The 21075-nt window shown below is 35.0% G+C and overlaps 2 protein-coding genes across 2 annotated transcripts; both read right to left on the bottom strand.

The window, feature by feature from the left end:
* Positions 1-6895: 6895 nt before the first annotated feature.
* LOC131659494 (uncharacterized) lies at positions 6896-7505 on the bottom strand. Its single transcript, XM_058928678.1, has 2 exons — positions 7210-7505; positions 6896-7124 (listed from the first exon to the last, which is right to left on the bottom strand). Exons 1-2 carry the CDS (start codon positions 7503-7505, stop codon positions 6896-6898), a joined length of 525 nt encoding a protein of 174 aa, XP_058784661.1.
* Positions 7506-7542: 37 nt separating this feature from the next.
* On the bottom strand, positions 7543-8481 carry LOC131659493 (uncharacterized). The gene has a single exon (XM_058928677.1). It carries the CDS (start codon positions 8479-8481, stop codon positions 7543-7545), a length of 939 nt encoding a protein of 312 aa, XP_058784660.1.
* Between the last annotated feature and the right edge of the window lie 12594 nt (positions 8482-21075).

Raw genomic sequence — 21075 nt, 5'->3', positions numbered from 1 at the left:
ACTTTTGGTCCAAATTTGATTTAATCCTTCCAATCATCATTAGTACGAATTTAATCACATATCATGTCTAATTTGGTGATTGAATAAAATTGGAATGCCATGCCAAATCAAATCTTTGATTTTTTTACTCGATTTATTGAATTTAATCACTTTTAAATGACGAAAAAATTCATAATAAATCAAATAAAACCTATAAATTCGTGGCAATTAAATTTGAGGCCTTGGATGACTTGTGGATCAATATTGGGCCATAAAAAGTTGGGCTCCTTTGCAAAAAAAATTCAATTTGAAGCCTTTTGTTTCACATTTTCCTTCTCAAAATCGTCCAACTTTGACAAGGCATATCTCCCTCAATTTTTAAGATATGGAGGAGTTCTAGAACTTTTTGGAAACCTCAAGATGTTCTCTTCAAGCCACTTTGGAAACGTTTTTTCATTTGAAGATTTCATCTTGATGATACTGGCTTTGACAAAAAACTGCTTTTGGTTGACTTTCAAAAAGGACCTATAATCTTTTGCTCCATATCTCTCAAATGATGCATTTTGGACCTAGCTCGTGAGAGACAAAATTGTAGAGAATCCAATTTCCTTCAAAATGAGCTTTGGATAGGAAATTTCTGATGTTCCATGTAGGAGTTATGGCTGGTCAAAGTTCAGTTGACTTTCTCCTATAAAAACCCTAATTTAGAAACTTTTGACTTTGTTGACTTCTGATCTTTCCTTGATGAACCATGATCAATTCTTGATCAAATGGTGAATGATATTTCAAAATAAGGACGTTGACAAAAAATCAGGAGTTTTGACTGTACTTTGACCACAATTGACTTTTAGGTCAAATTAGTCGACTATTGACCATTTGAACTTTTGACTGAGCAGTCCTATGAATCAGAGCTTATAACCTGGCATAAGGGTACTTTGAATCATATGAGAGGCCAAGGGTTCCATTTGAGGTCTTGTAGCTTGATTTTACTTTGAAGAGATCAAAACCCTAGTTTGAGGGTTGTTGTTTAGGAGAGTGTCTTTAAACTTTGAACTTTGATAGGAGTTTGAATAAGAGAAATAGGATTGGCAAATTTTGGGGTATGACAGTTGACCAACAAGAAGTGTATCTAGTTTGGTCATCAAGAGCTGAATTCCGGTAAATTGGCCTCATTTTATAGCAAAGCGGATGTTTGAGGTGAAGGAATCAGGAAGAGGCACCGCTATTGGATATGCATCATTCATCCAATGGGTGCTCAATAAGGTAAATATTCCATCTCAACAACTTCCAAGAAGTCCTTCTCAATTGACCAAGAATTCACCAAGAAAACTCTGAACATGATGGGATTCTACTACAACCGAGCCACGAGTACCTATGGAGCTGTTCTACGAGGAAACAATCCTGACCTAAACCGAGAAGATGAGGATGACATGAATATTGATGAAGGGGAAGACAATGAAGATGATGATGAAGATGAAGATGCGCCTTCAACAAATCGAGAATCAAAATTTGATGAATGAGCGCCTTGCTACCTTGAGTACTCTTGTCAATGAGCAAGGTGCCCAATTTACGGCCTATTCCACACTTCAAGAGCAAAGGTACAACACACTCTATGGTATGATGGATGCTCAGAGCAACCAACTCTCCTCCTTCACAAACGCCTTTATGCAACACTATCCATTCCCTCAAGTTCATACAGCTCAACCACCACCTCCGGACCAAGAGAGACATGAAGATGATGATGCCTAGTTTCCTCTTTTTCATGCATAAACCATTTACATATTTTCATGAACAACTTTAATGCTTTTGTGCTTTTATTTTATGTTATGCTGAACAAAATTCTACCGTATTATGTGTTTGTGTAAGAATATTAATTGAGCTATGTGCTCATTACGTGTTTGGTTATTTATGTTATGTTGCCTTTTTTTTATTTTGTCATTAAGCGTGTTTTATGTGAATGATTGCTTTGTGACTATGATTGCAAAAGGGCTTAGTAATGATCAAATTTGAATGATGTTATCCCACCATGTATGTATAATATCGCTTGTCTCTTTTTGATGTTGTCAAAGGGGGAGAAAATGAGTGAATTAGGAAGCTACAACAAACACACGCACTAAGACAGGGGGAGCATGTAGAAAGAGGGAGCAAGCACTTTGTTTTAAGCAACACCTCGACAAAGATTCACAAGTTTTGCCATCATCAAAAAGGGGGAGTATGTGAGGGCAATGGTGTAGTTTTCATGATGTCAAAACATTGTGAATTAACTACAATCGACATGGAATCATAGAAATCAAATGGATGCAACAAAGACAAGCACTTTTGGCTATAAGACACCAATAGGTCGACTCATACACACTATAGGTCGACCTACTGCAAGCATTTTATGAAGGATTTCATGCAAGGGTTGAATGCGTCGACGCATTACCCTCTCAGGTCGACGCATGTGACTTTGGAGCAATCTCGGGTATGCGCACGCCGACCCTCCAGGTCGACGCATCAAATTTTTGGGTGACTCAAGTGCAAGATCAAAATGCGTCAATGCATTGATGGATTAGGTCGACGCATAGTATTTTGAGGAACTCACGGGAATGCGCACGCCGACCCTTCAGGTCGACGCAAGTGTCACACTCAACTCATTTTCAGGTGAAATACTCTCAACAGGTCGACCTATGCAGGGGAGCAAGTCGACCTATCGCTTCTCAAATTGGTTTTTGATGTATTCTAATTGGGCTATGCAATGTGTATGGTATAAATATTCAACTGATCATTTTCAAGCATTTCAACAAGAAACGTGAAAGATATACTCAAGCTTCTTCTCATCTTCAACCTTTCGCTTATTGATCGAAAATCACACATAATCATCTTTTTCGACTGGAGTAAGGAACGTGTGTTGATAAGGTTCGACGGTAGACATTTGTCTTGTTCGAGATTCGACGGTAGACATTTATCTTGTTCGAGTGAAGATTGTTGAGGGTGTTTCTTGTATAAAACCTTAGGGTTTTTCCTTCTTCATCAAGGATTTGGTACGAAGGTTTTTGACGATCGATTCGCTTTGGTAATCAATTCAGCCGTGCATAAGGGATTGAGGGATTGAAGATCCCCTCAACAAACTTGCTACAACCAGAGGATTGAGAAAGGAACGATCGGGGTCTTGATCGGTGAAGATCATTGACATTGACTTGATTCAACTTGAATCAAGGGGAGGATCGAATTGTATTCAATTTTACTGCATATGTGTAGTTGGTGACTGGTAAATTCTATCCTTGTTAAACATTTTGCAATCAAATAAAACTTTCCTAATTTCATTTGAAATTAGGGGCAGACGTACTCCTTTGAGGACGATAGAGGAACTACCTTAACAAATCTCGTGTTCTTTATCGTTCTTACTTCTATCTTGTTTCTATTTGTTTCGTTATATTTCCATTGTTGAGCAAAAACTAAGGTTTGGTAAATATCGATCACCAAGTGTTCGATAAAATTACTCAATTATTTTTTGTTCAAATTTTAGTGTAAACGTTCATTGTGAGTAATATACTATCAAGTGTGCAATTGAAGTAATTGATAAATTCGTTAAAACGTAATTCATTATTCGCCATTTTTCATCCGTTCGGTTTAGTGCACATATCCGGTCCACGATAACGCAATCGCTCTTAGACGATTAAGTGATTCAGGGAAGTCACATTTCAAAAGCTAAAATTTTCTTAAGTCGGAAAAAGGTGGTCTATTCACCCCCCCCTTTAGACCATTCCTATCGTCTAACAAGATCTATACACACCTTGCTCAAATTAGGGAGGTCTATGCATATACCTTTGGGTGCGCCGGAGCTTAAGGACCTTTAGTTACCCTTTAACCCATCTTGGCCTTTAGAACGTAGTGGGGGGGCTACTCTTGACAAATGTTGAGGGTCTAGTCGCTACCCGATACTGCAACTCAGATAGGTTCTTTCTTAAAGTATCATTGCATGATGCGAATGCATCATGTCCGAGGGTGCTTTATAGGGGATGACAATTCTGAGTAACTGGTAGAACCCTGTTACTAAATTCACTCTTATCCATAGAAGTACCTATTGGGGAAGGGTAGTTACCTGGTCAGCCTCCATACAAGCCTTTAAACCTAAGGACACTTGTGTGACTTGCTTGTGTGTGCAACTAACCCTTTGATTTCCTTGCAGGATTTGTTTGTAGGACTTATTCCTCCTTCCTATCTTACGCTTTGCCTGATGCACTGCATTCGCATAACATCATGACATCATAACATTATAACATAGCATTGAGATACATGACTTTTGTTTTTCAATTGAAGAATGAATTTAAAGATTTCTCTATTCGGTCTCATAAATGAAATATGTCCACTTCCTATTATTTATATACTTATGTAACTGCTCAAACATCATGCAATGTGCTATAAAATATTTTTATAAGTAAATATAGCCACGAAATATATAGGATCCACGTTTTTTTAAAACTCAATTAATTACTTAAAATTTTTTTTAAGATATATAAGGGAGAACTAAGGGTTCTCCAAAGTTTTTACAAAAGAGACACTAACCACAATTACCCCGCAAAAAGAAGAAAGAAAATTACACACCAATTAAGATTATGAGAGAAATAGAATGGGGTCTCTACTAAACTCATAAAAAGAATAATTGGCATGGGTAATTTTCCCACAAAAAGACCACTTCCACACTAAGGTCTTTATGTTCCAAATAATACCATTAAAATTCCAATCCTCCTCCCGAAAGCACACCCCATTCCTTATCAACCATAAAGACCAAGTAGTGGAAAGCCAAACCGCATCTAGCTTTCCTTCTTTCACCTTTTGCAACCGAAAGAAAGAATGTCAATCCATAAAATTCGATAAACATTCACCCTCTTCACTATCCGATTTACCCACCCAAAGAGCCATTTCACACCATATCCCCTTAACCACTCTACAACCAAAAAAGAAATGATTCATATTCTCAACACCATATCCATACAATGTACATGTTAATTTATCTAAGGGAATAGAAATACCTCTACAAACCAAAAGCTCCTTTGCAGGAAGTCTATTGAGTAGAAATCTCCAACCAAACGGCTTAATTTTGAAAGGCACTTCTGCTTTCCACAAATGCCGATAAGCCTCATCATGCTTACTATAGGGACCGAGAGGAAATAAATTCCTCTCATTGAAATCATAACAAGAAGCCACCATGAAATTCCAATCCGACACCACCTAACCACCACACCTCATCTTTCCTAAGCGTCTCCATCGGGCCTAAAGAATGCAATAAGCTCTCCCGTAATAAAATATACTTCCCCAACAAATCTCTCTCCATCAAAATTGACTCGGATATACCAAGATCACCCCACACCCAATTACCGTCTATCCACCTTCCCATCGCCCCAACGGAAACACCTTGTAAAAGCGAAACCTCGTATAACTCCGGGTAAACATTCCTCAAAGAATTTTCATCCATCCAAACTGCCTCCCAAAACGGGGTAATGAACCCATTTTGTATCTCAAAACGACAACAATTTACAATAGGATCCCTAAATGAATCTTTTCCTATGTAAACAATGTCCCTCCACCAATGAGAAGAAGAAGAAGCTTTTTTTACACCATTCGCTTCACTATACACATGGGACGCTAAGTCCCCATACCGGACCTTCAACACTTCAAACCAAAGCGAGTTATCTCCTTGAAGGATTCTCCATCTCCATTTGTTAAGGAGAGCTAAATTAAACATCGACACATTTTTCACTCCCAATCCCCCTTTTTCAAGAGGTAAGTTCACTTTTTTCCAACTAACCCAATGAATCCTCCTCCTTTCCTCCACTCCACCCCACAAAAAGTTGATTTGAATTCTTGTGAATTCTTTCACCACCTTCAAAGGCATCTTATAGAACGACATAGTGAATATTGTCAAAGAGCTTAGAATAGACTTCAAAAGTGTAATTTTTCCTCCCAAGTTTAGAAACCGATTCTTCCAACCTCCTAATCTTTTCTTCATTTTTTACAAAAGAGAATTCCAAGTCGACTCCTTGCTTGGATTAAACCCAATGGGAATGCCGAGGAAGTAGAAATTACTTTCTTCAATTTTGAAAGAAAGGAAGTAAGCTGACGCCTCCAAGAAAGAATTATTATTATTTATTCCAATCAACTTACTCTTGTGAAAGTTTATGCCAAATCCCGACACAAGTTCAAAAGCCCTAAGAATCGCCTTAATTGCCCAAACATGCTTCTAAGACCCTTCCCCCACCATTAAAGTGTCATCCGCAAATTGAAGGATGTCCACCGAACAAGAACCTTTAATGTCAAAACTAGCAAACTCGCCCACTCCAATGGATTGTCGCACCAACCCCGATAATCCTTCCGCCACTATGACATAAAGAAAAGGTGACAAGGGATCACCTTATCTCAATCCTCTATAAACATCAAACTCTTTTGTAGGACTTCCTTTCTTCAATTTTACAAGAAAGGAAGTAAGCCCCCGCCTCTAAGAAAGAATTATTATTATTTATTCCAATCAACATACTCTTGTGAAAGTTTATGCCAAGTCCCGACACAAGTTCAAAATCCTTAAGAATCGCCTTAATTGCCGAAACATGCTTCTAAGACCCTTCCCCCACCATTAAAGTGTCATCCGCAAATTGAAGGATGTCCACCGAACAAGAACCTTTAATGTCAAAACTAGCAAACTCACCCACTCCAATGGATTGCCTCACCAACCCCGATAAACCTTCCGCCGCTATGACATAAAGAAAAGGTGACAAGGGATCACCTTGTCTCAATCCTCTATAAACATCAAACTCTTTTGTAGGACTCCCGTTGACAAGAACCGACATGCTACTTTTAAAAACCAATAACTCTATCCACTTCAACCATCTACTTTCAAATCCCATTCTTTCCAACATATACCTTAAATAATTCCAACTCACTCTATCATAGGCCTTCTCAAATTCAACCTTGAAAAGCAAACAATTTTTCCCTCCTTTCTAGCATAATCCACCACTTCGTTATCCACTAAAAATCCATCCAATGATTGTCTTCCAGGCAAAAAAGCACTTTGACACGGAGAAACAATCGAATCTAACACTCCTTTTAATCTCCCCGCCAAGAGTTTGGCAACCGCCTTATACATACAACCCACCAAGCAAATGGATCTATAATCATCCAAACTCAAAGGGTTAGAGGATTTTGGCACCAAAGTCAAAAAATAAGAAGTAATCGCTTTAGAAAGAACATTACCGGAGTAAAAAAGTCTCAAAAAAATTCACAAAATCCTCTTTAATAATATCCCAACACTTCTTAATAAAGAGAAAAGTATATCCATCCGGCCCTGGACTTTTATCTTCCCCACAACTCCAAATAAATTCCCTAATCTCACTTTCCTTAAAAGGTTTTTTAATGTCTACCATATCCTCCCCTTTAATTCTATTAACTTGAATTCCTTCCAAACAAGGTCTCCTCTCATCTACTTCTACAAATTTCTTACCAAAATTATCGACAAACGCCTCCCTCACCTCCTCCGCTGAAACCGCCATACGACCCCCCACAAGAATATGACCAATATGCTTTAATCTACTTTTTCTTTTTAACACCTTGTGAAAAAAAACTACTATTATCATCTCCCTCTTTTATCCACTTTAATCTAGATTTTTGAAGGAGCATGTTCTCTTTTAACCTCATATTCCTCCATATGTGACTAGATGCCTCTTTCCTCCTCTCCAAAGTGTCCGAAAACAAAATTCCATCCTCCATCTCTAAATGAGCGTCGGCCAAGTTTAGGTCTCTCACCCCCTCTTCCACCTCCAAATCAATCCTCCCAAAAACCTCCTTATTCCACCTCCTTAATTTATCCTTAAAGAGCCTAAGCTTTTCTTTTAGAACAAAATCTCCTCTCCCTTCTAATTTTATCTTCTTCCATTCATTTTCCCCAAAAGGCATAAAAGATTCAAGGGAAAACCATTCGTTGTTGAATTTAAAAGGTTTAGGGCCCCAATTAGTAACATCCGACACAATCCACACCGGGCTATGATCCGAAATATCTCTATCTTCAATCAATTGACCTACAACACCCCATCTACTAACCACATTATCGAATACAAGGAAACGATCAATTCTACTCATAGACTTCTCATCACCACTATACCAAGAGAACATCTTTCCTTTGCACGGGATATCCACCGAAGCACTTTTTTGAATAAATTCCGAGAAAGAATCCAAATCCTTATAATGAACAATCGTCGACCTTCCCTTCCTCTCCCTCCTATTCTTAATAACATTGAAATCCCCTCCCATAATCCACTCTCCATCATTTAGTTTTTCTTTCAAATCCAACAAAATCTCCCACATCCTCTTTTTCTTGACAAAATCACACAAGGAGTATATGTTGACCAAGTAATACAAATCCCCCTTCCAAACTACTTTAATGCCCAAATACCCTTCACCCTTAAAACTACTAAGAACTTTCACTCCACCAACCTTCCAAAATGTAATTAGACCACCCGACATACCCATCGCATTAGAAAAAGAATAATCGATCTCCGTGTTGCTCCAAAAACTTCTAGCCACCTCCTCTTTTAAATTAGTAATCTTAGACTCTTGAATCATAAAAACTTATGCATTCCCTTTTTTCATTATAGCACAAATTCTCCTTCTCTTAAGTGCGTTCATACTTAAATTGATTTAGTGGGGTGTCATGTCCACTACTTAAATTGATTTAGTGGTATGACATATTATATTAATTTAATTGTTAATTAAAATAAAATTCGATTTTAATTTAATTATTGTTAATTAATTAAAAGAAAATTTTAATGTAATTTAATTATTAATTAATAGAAAATAAATTGGTGGAATTTTTTTGGCGGGAAATTTTGATAATAGAAGTTACAGGATTATAATTTAGTACTAGACGTTTACCCGTGCGATGCACGAGATGTTATGTTGAATTAATAACAAATATAAAATCAACTTAAAAAAATATATAAATTAAATAGATAAATTTCGTAAAATTTAGTAGAAATAAAGAGAGCAACATAAATATTAAAATATAATAAAAATAATATTGTAAAATAATTTTTTAATTAAAATTTGGAATATTTAAATGTTAATTTTTAATAGGTATGTTGTATACAATGGTATAGATTTCTCTTTTCCTTTACAATTATCGCAGTAATAGTTGTTTCCATTAACATGCACTTTTCGAAAACAATTTTTGCATGAAATATAGCACCAGCTACTATCCAAGTCAATCTCAATGATCTTTGCGAGAATTGAAACAAAACACTTCTGAAATATTGAATTATATTTTAAGAAATTATCATATAAATAGATATTAAAAACTCCCCAAATAAATTATTTAACAAAAAAACTTACAAATTTAGTCTCTAATTAATATATTTGGTATTGTGATCATTCGTTGAGTTTGCATCAATTCTTCTGTTAATGTAAGATTAGTATGACCAATCATTTGTGTCATTGACCGAGTGAGAGAAACTTTTGTGTCTTCCAATCTATTGTAAAAAAAATCAATCAAATTGATTTAGGAATTGATAAAAATAACAATAGACTGATAAAATATGTATGATATATACACTTTAGCTTATATTCATTGACTTCCTTGATGTCAGCAATGAATAACATCTTAGTACCAAAAAAAGGCATTTGAAATTTTCATTATTCCTGTTAAGAAGCATTAAACATAGTTGGATAAAATAAAGAATAAGTATAATGAATAATATTGACACAAAAAAACATCTAAATTACCATTTAATTTCTTTAACTTGGAAGGATTCATGATAAATACAATACGACCAGATTCACAGTGATTTCAAGATATTGTTGCATTTGCTCAGCATAAGTTTCCCATAAAATGCAATTTATTCTTTTGCTTATGTGATAATATGTGATTAGTAAAGATAAAAAAATATATACCATAAATTAAATTATGAAATTAAACATAGTGATAAACCATTATTAAATCTTACTCTAAATCTTCGAGAACAATTTCAATGAGTTTGTAGTTTTTTCCATTCTTTTGAGTTTCTTTGGTGGTGATCTTTTCGACAATATGTTCAATCACGCCTATTAAATTTAAGGAAAAACTACAAATAAGTTTAGTCAAATGAATTATATAATTTGATTTGCAAATTTATAAATAGATGTGAAAATGAATATAAAATAATATAACAGAAGATGAATACCAAGTAATTTATCATCATTTGTAGCTAAGAGGATATCTGAAAAAGCAACAAAATCAAAATGATTTGTTGGAATTTCATTCGCAACTATTTCACTGTAATTTGTAGCACCCATGAAGTTCAATTTGAACTTGTGTGTTGTTGGTTTGAATTTCATTTCATTTCTGGCAATTAAGAAGTTTTCAATTAAATAAGTATAACTTTCTTTTAAGGATTCTTGAAACTGTGTGATAAGTCATTTCTTTATAGTGGCCTGAATCTTTCCATACTACAATGAAAAATTTACTTACATATTTATTATTATTTATAGAAAATTTGGCGGGCAATTTTTAGGGGGAAAAAGTTGTAGGATTATAATTTAGTATGATGATAAGTAAAATTAAAATAGTTAAAAAAAAAGGGTTAAATATATAAATCCCCTTGCAATGTGAGCGAATTAAAGTTTTGGCCCCTCGTAAAGTTTTTTTTTTATTTCCCCCTTAGCTTATGTTGATTCCCTCAGACATCCCCCCATTTTCCAGATGTCATGGAATCTTTGGAATTTTTTTGAAACTATATATAGGTGGCATTTCTAATTACACACATGACATATTTTTTTACTTATTGGTTGATGACATAAGTCATATATACCACAATTGGGGAAAAATCAAAATTAGGGTGTAGAAAACAAAGAAAGGGTGAAGAGAACGAAAAAGGTTCGCGAAGAAGACGATTATGGGTGGAAGCAAGTGTTCGTCAACGAGTAAGGGTTTGCCAATATGTGGGTGCAACGAATCCATGAAGTTGTTGGTATCTAACACCCTCGAAAATCCAAGCAAAAAATTTTGGAAATGCAGAAATTCCAAGGTGAGCTTTATTCAAGATTGTAATTCCTCTACTGATTTAGGGTTTCAGTTATTGATGTTATAATATTGGAGAAAAGTTGCAGAATGATTGCAGATTATTTCTCTGGGACGACATGGTTAGAGAGGCTGAAGTATCATCGTCTAGATGCTGCAATTGTCACGTTGAGGATAGATCAAAGAAGCTGGAAAAATTGAAGAAAAAGGTTGCTTTGAAAGGACAAAGAATTTATGGATGATGATTGCAATTGTTCTATCATGGATGTTTTTTGCAGTTGTGTATGATTTTAAGTAGTTGTTAGGTGATCATTTTGTAAAACCTTTTTGGCTTGTCATGGTTAGTAACTAGTCTGTCATGGTTTGTAATTGTAAAACCTAATTGAAGTTTGTAATAAAAACCAGTTTTTGACTTATGTCCATTTCAATGTGTAATTTCATTTTCAAGTTACATTCATTTAGTTCAAGTTTAACTTATGTCCATTTCAATGGTAATTGTAATACAAACAAATTTTTGACGGCATAGTTGAAATAAGTTAGATTAACAAAAGGGTGCATATGTGTGTCACAAAAGGTTACATCATTAGCAAAAGGCACACTTGGTGCATAAGTCTAAAACAAGATAACAAAAGGCACACTTGGTGCATAAGTTTAAAACAACATAACAAAAGCCATAGTTGGTGCATTAGTCTCTAATTTTCTTGGTCTTCCAAGTCTTCAAAAACCTTGTTTTCACTCCTAGTTTGGAGTCTTTTGAACCTGACTTCTCTCTAGCTTCTTCTATGGTGATTGGCTGCTCACTAGACCCTGGGCCTGTAATTGGTTTCTTAAACCAATTCAACTTGATCCTTTCACTCTGCCTTCTTTTGGTAATAGGCTTCTTTCCTTTCTGTATCTTTGGTTGCATGGGAATTGAATTAGCCACAGTAGATGCAGTCTGACTCGTAACAGTTGGTAGAGCTATTTCAGTTTCAGTCTGAGTATCATTGGGCAATTCAGAGTCAGTTACTATTGTACTCTATCCATCAGTAGGAAGTGAATTATATGCACCGTCCATTGTACTCTCTCCATCATTATGCCCTGCACTCTCAACTTCAGCAAACTTTTTTACTTTCCTCTGCACAAATAATAACATGTAAGATTATTGTACAACAATATGAATTTGGATAAAAATTTACAAAAATTTATACCTTTCTTTTCAGAGCATTGGGATCTTGTGTCAATGACTTGCAAGTCAATGCATAGTGACCAAACTTGTCACATTTTATGCACTTGTATTCAACCTTATGCCTTCTTTGTCTTGCATCTTCCTCTCCAAGTTCTCTTATCCTTACCTTCCTAGGACTTCCTGGACCTTTCTTGTATGAGGGTGGTAAAACTTGTTCCATTTCCACTTCTGGCCACATATCCTGACCATTGGCAACCACTGAGCACTATTATACACCTCATTTTCTAACCTTCTTCTGGGTATTGTCATCACTTTATGCTGCCACGTTTCTAGTTTGGTGGCAGATGTAGACAACCTATTCATAAGATATTTCCTTATCCACTCACACATAGTTAATATAGGTTTGTCCCTAGCAACTAGTATTGTAGCATTAAAGGATTCAGATATGTTGTTCATCAAAACATCGCATTTAGGGTAAAAAGTAAAGGCATGCTTACACCAACTCTTTGTGGGGACTGCCATCAACCAAGACCAAGCATTTTGATCCACCTTCTTCAATTCATTCATCTTCTAAGGCCATTCTTGATAGTATATAGCTTTAGCTGCCCCCATCATCAAGTCCCTAATGAGGGATCAACCACTAAATTTTTTCTTGAAATTAGCATATAAATGTCTGGGACACAATCTGTGTTCTATCCAGTCAAACATCTCCTCGAATACAGCAACTAATCCCTATAACAGAAACAAAAAGAAATACGGTTCAGAATATGCATCCATTTTCAATAATAATAACAACTAAATGACAACATTAATAACAGTTAAGAATATCCATACCTTCAGTTGGTCAGAGATGAATACATATCTCCTTTCTTAACCAATGTCTTCCATCAATAGTTGTATGAACCACCTCCAACTCTCCTTAGTTTCAGTCTCAACCACTCCAAAAGTCAATGGAAAGTATTGATCATTAGCATCTCTCGCCACATCCATTAATAGCTGTCCATCATACTGTGTCTTCAAATGGCATCCATCAACTCCCACGAAGGGTCTGCATCCATTAATAAATCCTTTCTTACATCCATCAAAACAAAAACAGAAGGATTTAAACCTAGGCTGTATGGAAGGAGTGGGTCTGTCAACATTGATCTTGATAGTGTTACTAGGATTCACTCTTCTTAGTTCAGCTGCATACCTCCATATGGATACATACTTATTATCTGTACCACCTTCAACCACCTTCTTAACTATTAACTTAGTCGCCCATGCCTTTGCAACAGTAATCCCAACAACAAAGTTTAGCCTGATATCTTGCATTATGTCTCTTATCCTAATATTATTAGAAGTTTGCAGCCTCTTTACCACATGTTTAGCCACCCACCTATAGTTGGTAGATTTGTTATCCAAAACCATAGCACATGTGTGGGTATCCACAAGTGTTTTTATTGCAAAAGTGTGTTTGGGGGCCACTTTAGAGCATAAGACCAAAAAGCCACATTTAGCTTTACATTAGACTCTAACTCTGTAACTTTCATTTTTTACAAAAGTAATGTCTCTCCCATTGAGGACTGACCACTCACGAATAGCCTCCCTAAATTCCACAAATGTATTAAATTCCATACCCATCTTAAACTTATAGTCCTTGTTGAGGTGTTCTTTTCTAAATCTTTCATACTTGGGCCTTTCCTCATCACAAGAATCATTCGGGTCATCACTATTCAACTCATCACTATGGTATTCGTCCACATCCATTTTCTTATTGGGCCTACCAAAAAGCCTACTAAGGTTTACGTCTTCATTCAATGGCACTGTAAAACCAAGTCCTTCAAGGACATCTCCTTCAAAGCCATCATGAAGAGCAGTAGCCCTCTCATCTTCACTGTCATCTAAGCCTTCAACTATCTCCTCTTCCAACCCATCCACTTCATTGACCTCATCACACAATTAGGTTCCTTATCATCAGAATCCAAGCTTCCTAGATAATGTTCCACAAATAAATATCCAACAACATTCATTTCACTAAAGAATGATGCAAAATCGTATGCATCATCATCCTTTTTATCAATATATATTCCTTTTGAATCTCTAATACTTTATTAGTCCATAAACGAAAAAGTACCTTTCTTATACCCCCACCCACTCTCCAACTTCCGAATACTATCCATTGTCCAATTAGTAACTACAAGCCCATTTACAGTCGAATCACCCCCCCCCTTTGTAAATAATTTCAGCTGGATTAACCCTAATAAATTCACCCCCATGGTGAAACGTAACAGTAAAAGGTTCAAAATCTTGTGCATATATCTAAGTCAGTAATCATAACATAAGCACTGTATTACAATTTAACTATGATGAAGTTTCAAAAGCAACATACCTTGGACATTGCAGGCTTCGTTCTCGTCTTCGTCATTTACTGAGTCATCTTCTTCGCAAACCCTTCGTTCTCTTTGTTCTCCTTGCAAACCCTATTTTTGATTTTGCAAGGGGGTATAAATGAAGTGATGACTTTGTTTAGGACTTATGTCATCAGCCAATAAGTAAAAAAATATGCCATGTGTATAACCATAATACCTTTGGCCATACCCCAAGCAGTTTCAAACATAGGAGATGGTTTCTCTTATTACTATTCCAAACCTGGCAAAATACCTTCACAAAAGTAAACATTTTGTTATGAAAACATACTAAGATAAGTGTTCTTGATGGATTTGTACCAACAAAAAGCAATGACCTGATGTGGTTGATAATTAGAAAAACGATGCTTTCAATAACTTCTCTTCATCTCTAACACTAAAAAATTTCATAAACAATTTCTCAAATACTCCCACTTGAATAATTTTTGTTCTGTTTAATTTCCCTTTTGTCGCATCTGCTATCTTTGGTCCAAGTCTCGTTGCAATTGACAAAAATAGTTTCAATTTGTATTTTTATATTTTTTTGATTTTCAATTGATGATTGTAAGAATCCTGTTTTTGCCTACATAATTGAAATTCAAAATCAAACAAAAAGTCATTAAATACATACTCAATATTTTAAACAAAATATCTCTAAGTGTAAAAAAATTGCCTTTCAATTAACAAATCTATTCAGTCCAACATCCTATTGCAGATCATCACTTTTTGATGAATATATAACCTAATATTAGGTGCATCATCCTACTACGACGTTAGCATATTATCAAGAAATACTAGGCGCATAATCAACACAATCAACAAAAACAACAACCCAATTATATGATTACCCAACAAAGCATCATAAGATAGACAAACTATGTGGTTGGTTAAAAGAAACAGACACAAAGGAAAGATTGTGAATTTTAAAATTCAAAATATATAACATTATTATCATTATCCCAAAACTGGATCCAGCCAACAATAGTAAAAAATGAACATTATAAGGAGAGAGTAACAAACATATCACAGAAAGAAATTGGATGAAAATGCAAGGGAAAGGATGAGAATGACTTACATGTAGAGTTTTGTTAAATATATTACTTCAGTGTCCTCAACCCGATTAACCTCATTTCACTGGCAATAATCAGCACATATCATACAAAAAAAGGAAGGTCAATATAAATTCATCAGAGAAATTCATGGCAATTAGCAAGAAAAAATCAAATGACGTCGAATGAATCAGATAGAGATGAAATCAACAATACTACCTTCAGATCCATCGGAAGAACCACCACAATCGTCGCCGCTAACTTTATTGACTTCCGATTTGTTGTTGAGCGCACCAAATGGAACCCTACCTCTACCCAATACCATCAATTTTTCCCCACCAATCCTTCTCCAAGGAAATTTCCTCGGCACCTACCCATTTCTTCTGCATCTAAAAATCAAAAAAAATTTAACAAAAAATCTCACTAAAGTTATCAAATTGAAAGAAAATTAAGCAAAATCTAGAAAATACAAAACCATGAGAGAATGATAGAGAGGGGGGTTACTGTGGAGGGGCTTCGTGGTGGCCGGTTCTGGTTCCAGAAAGCCATGTATGTTCGGAATCTGTGTTTTGAATTCAGGATGATGGAAGAAGAGAGTTTTGTTGAGGCGGAGAGGGAGATGAAATCGTAGGGTTTGCTTGTTTTGAAAATTTGTTGTTCTATTGTGGCTTTTTATTAACAATCCTTGGGTAGGAAAAATTAAATGATGGAAGGAGAAAGGATTTGCCATTGTTTCGATGCAAAATATCACGCTTGAACACTACTTTAGGGCTAATAGCTGTCGGCAAAATTAAACAAAACGTATATAATTCAATTAATTAGGATTAGCAATTTAAAACATAAGTTATAATATGGTACATTACTTTATTATATTGATAATAGATTAAAATAATTGATCTTAACTGATCTTTATATATTTAAATCTAGAAAATTACAATTAAATCTTTTTAAAAATAAATTCATAAATATAAAAAGTTTAATTATATTAAATTAATTAAAATAATTGATCAATATTATTAATATGAATAATCGAGTCAAGAGAGAAATGAATAGTTCACATAAAAAAATGCAAATGACTTGCCATTTCTCAATGTCATTTGCAGAATTTGAAATTTTGACATGGCCCAACAAGAATTGCAAAGAAAACTGTGTGGTCCCAATATATCATCATTTACGTATTTTAAAAATAAATAACAATAAAAAATAAATGGCTTAAATGCACTTTTGGCCCCTCTATTTTGATGTTTTTAAACTTTCAATCCCTTATTTCAAAATTCAGCTTTTTGGTCCCTCAACTTTACTTAATTTGGGAATTTGTTGGTCCCCCTCCAATTTTTCCGACGTCCCAGCTTTTTGGTCCCTCAACTTTATTTAATTTGAGATTTTGTTGGTCCTCCTCCAATTTTGTCGACGTGGCAATGATGACTAAGAAATAAAATTAATTTTTAATGATGTAACATTGATGACTTGGATAATTTAGTAATTAATATTTTTAAATAATAAATTAATAATTAATATTTCTGGTTAATTTTTTTTATAGAAATTAGCTAACTAAAATATATAAAAGACAAGTTTGAGCCTCTAACCTGTTTTGTACCAACATTAGCCCAATAATCAAGTTGACAACGGTTTGTATCAATGAGCTATATAAACACTAATATTATTTGTTACAAAATCAATGTGAGACTTAATGAGAAACATAACTAACACCAGCATCATTGTTTCTTTTACATCTAATTGGATTATCTTAAAACTAACACATTCATCAATAAGAAATCTAACATCGGACCTTGATAATACTCTCCCGCTTGTCTTAAAATTAAAATGAATGCAGGATAACAAGCAACTTCATAGCATGAAGAACCAACCACAACATTTCTCATGATACCATTAAAATCTTCTTTGACAGTCTCAAAAACTAGTTTGGTCATCTACAACCAATTGAATAAAGACAACTAATTCTAGGTTAGCTCACTTCAAACAAGTGCACTCATCACATTCAGTTCAATGCTAAATTTACACATCTCTTCAAACAATTTCATTGACTTATCTACATATCCTTCACTCCCATATATTCTTAACATAGTCGTGTAACTCTAACTATCAGGCTTGCATTACTCAGATTATTTCATATCACTGAAGAAAGTTTCAGCTTCTTCAACTAATCCAACATTTGCACACATATTCAACTATGTATTTATTATACAAAATAAAATCCACAGGCCAACCGTTTTTCTTCATTCGTTTCCACAATTCAAGAGCTTCTTTAGACCACTTGGAATTTCCATACCTAATATCGTCATAATCCCTAGTCTCCCCAAACATCTTCCACAACACATAAAATGTAATGGGACCAGGCTTTCACCCAGTTGCTCTCCCTCAAACAAATTAATAACCTCTTCATCCTTACCTAACCTAGTATGAACATCTAAAATTATTGAGAAAGTTGCCTCATCCACCATCAATCATGTCTTGTACATCCTCTAAAATCAATGCTCAGTTTTGTCAAAAAGGTTGCACTTCTGAGCACAAGTTATAATAATCCCAAAGTGTTAGAAAATAAACAAAGGCTAGAGGTGTTAGTTTTGTTTCTCAATAAGTCCCACATTGATTTTGTAACATATAAGATTAGTGTTTATATAACTCATTGATACAAATACCATTGTTGACTTAGATACTTGGCTAATGCTGAAACAAATTACTTAATTAAAGATATTAATTATTAATTTCTTATTTAAAAAATTAATTAATAAACTATCTTTATTTTCTAGTTATCACTCCAAAATTGGAGGGGGACTAACAAAATCTATAGAGGGACCAAAAGTGCATTTAAGCAAAGATATAATTTATATTAATAGAAACAATACTTAATAATTAAAAATAACATGTAGTCTAATATGTTGACACTTGACAAAATACTCATCTTGTTTTATTCCATTGTATGATATATATATATATATATATATATATATATATATATATATATATATATATATATATATATATATATATATATATATATATATATTCTGAATCGGTCAAACGATTCATAAGACTAACCCAATTCAAACAATCCAATCTATAATATTGTTACTCAAGATTGACGAAAAATTAGGCACTCACTACGGGACTGTGCACCAGAACTAAGCAACGTGCTCATCTTAGTCATCATCGTTAATCAAACAATGTCACGTATTTCATGCCTCATTCACTTGAAAGGTTTTAACCGTTGTCGATTTGTGTGATCATGCGCCATATCAAGGTACAATTTCACTCACTTTTCTAAATTATACTTTTTCGAAAACTCTTATTTTTGTGTTGGAGTGTTAACCTTACAAATACACTCTTTTTTTTCACCCACCTGAAACTCATACCGCACTATTATAAAGCTTATATGATGACCTTCACCAACATACCATTAATTTCATGTTCACATCTAATAGTAGCAAAGTCTATGGGAATCGTTTCTTGATTCACACAAAAGCCCATTTTGAACTCTTTTGATATCCTCTGTTGCGCCACCATAACTGTTCTTGTTAATTGATCGGATCAATGTGAATTTTCTCAACCAATCTTGGTAGCTTGCAAATCAACTCGCTTGGCCGCTCATCGCAACGCTATTCTTACAACAGAATCGTCGCACCAATCCTCGTTTCCACTCGTAAAGATCCTCCTCCTCCTCTCGCTAGGGGGTTTCCGGTTCTAGTAACATCTCCAACAATCTCTTTTCCCTAGATTCTGATTCCTTAATCGGTCAGTAAGAGAAATTTCCAAGTCTTGCAATTGTTCTAACCTTTTCAGCAACTACTTCCAGGTCAAACATCAAAACAACCTCCCTCGCAAGCGTAAGCATCTGAACTAGAAATGCATCAAAACCTTCAACAACTCAAAGTCCAAGCCACACTAAAATTACAGAAAGCTAACAAACTCATAATAAACATCTATAAATCTTTAAATAAGTGTAGCAACAAACCACATACCTTCTAAATGAGAGACTCCTATGCATGGAGGAAAATCAACTGAAAGTTCCTTTGTAAGCCACTACACAGCTGGAGCTACTAAAACGTGACGACCTTGGGGCCATGCATAATGTGATTCTCTAGAACATCATCATCATCATCATCGAAGACCGCACCTCTAAGAGATCCCTATCGCACCATCTGTTACCTATGAAGAACAAAAGCTTAATTGGAATGACATGATCTTTCTCAAATCTTTACGTATTCAAAACAGAAAATTGGATTTGGGGCCTCAAAATCCTCCTGACTTCAGGTATATATACATTACATTATTCAATGGCTGAATGGAACTGAACAACATATGTAGTATCTGTATAATACTTCAACTTCAGATTAAAAGTTTGTCCGGTGTTTGACATGTGTGAGTGTCAGACACTGACACATGTATTTATATTCAATCACTTCATCCACACTTCATATTAAAGGCATGTCTAGTGTCCAACAACGTAAGACTTGATATGTGTAGGCCTTCGACCCAGACACATTTGGTTACCACTGTCGGCGTGTCAGTGTCATATTCGGTATACTTGACTGTGTCACTGCTTCATAGATCAGTTATGATGTCTCAAACTATTATTGGACTATTATTGGTGTCTACGTGTCTATTGTGTATAATGTGCTGTCCAAGTTAACCAGTTCTATGAAATTTTTTACCACTACTCTCTTGATATTTCTCCTTCTCATTATTAGAACAAGATTTGTTCTGATCAATATTCTTAGTTTTGATGATAACAATGTATATGAATTTTGTATGAGATAATGTGGTACTCTAATCCTATGCAATTTCCATTTCAGGAATCACATAAAGAGTATGCACAAAATCAGCGCAAGAAGCATTGACTCAGAAGGTTCAGCATGCAACATCAGAACATGGTCTGGAAAGACATCAGAAGATGGTCAAGCAGAATCAGAACATGGTCTATGGAAGCATCAGAAGAACTTGAGATCAGAAGCAGAAGCACTGAAGTTCTCATGGTATCACGCTCAGAAGCACTTCAAGGTCAGAAGACAAGAAGATGCTCTGCACCAAGCTGTTTGACTCTGATGATATTCAAACGTTGTTTACACAAACATCATATCAGAAGCAAGTACCAGATGGCAGGCTACGCTGACTAAAAAAAGGAACGTTAGTAGCTATTAAAGACAACGTCAATAGACACAGCGAAAGCAAGGCTCGAGGTAGTTGACAAAAGAGTGAAACATTAAATGCAATGCTGTACGGATCACGCAAAGCATTAAATGCTCCCAACGATCATCTTCTCAAACGCCTATAAATAGAAGTTCTGATGAGAAGCAAGGTTACGAAATTTGAAAACAACACTTGCGCAAATATACAGAAACGCTGTCAAATTCAAAAAGCTCTCAAACTTCATCTTCAACCTCACTACATTGCTGTTGTAATATATTAGTGAGATTAAGCTTAAACTTAAGAGAAAATCACAGTTGTGAT

The sequence above is a fragment of the Vicia villosa genome, linkage group LG3, assembly GCF_029867415.1.
Source record: "Vicia villosa cultivar HV-30 ecotype Madison, WI linkage group LG3, Vvil1.0, whole genome shotgun sequence".
Taxonomy (NCBI): domain Eukaryota; kingdom Viridiplantae; phylum Streptophyta; class Magnoliopsida; order Fabales; family Fabaceae; genus Vicia; species Vicia villosa.
This window is presented reverse-complemented; position numbering and strand designations above follow the sequence as displayed.

Bases quoted from the DNA above. Each gene is read 5' to 3' on its own strand.
- LOC131659494 (XM_058928678.1), bottom strand. From the start codon at position 7,505: ATGGCGGTTTCAGCGGAGGAGGTGAGGGAGGCGTTTGTCGATAATTTT. The intron at 7,125-7,209 runs GTAATGTTCTTT...GGATGATTATAG, and splicing joins TTTGAGACTTTTTTACTCCG to ATCCATTTGCTTGGTGGGTT.
- LOC131659493 (XM_058928677.1), bottom strand. From the start codon at position 8,481: ATGGGTATGTCGGGTGGTCTAATTACATTTTGGAAGGTTGGTGGAGTG.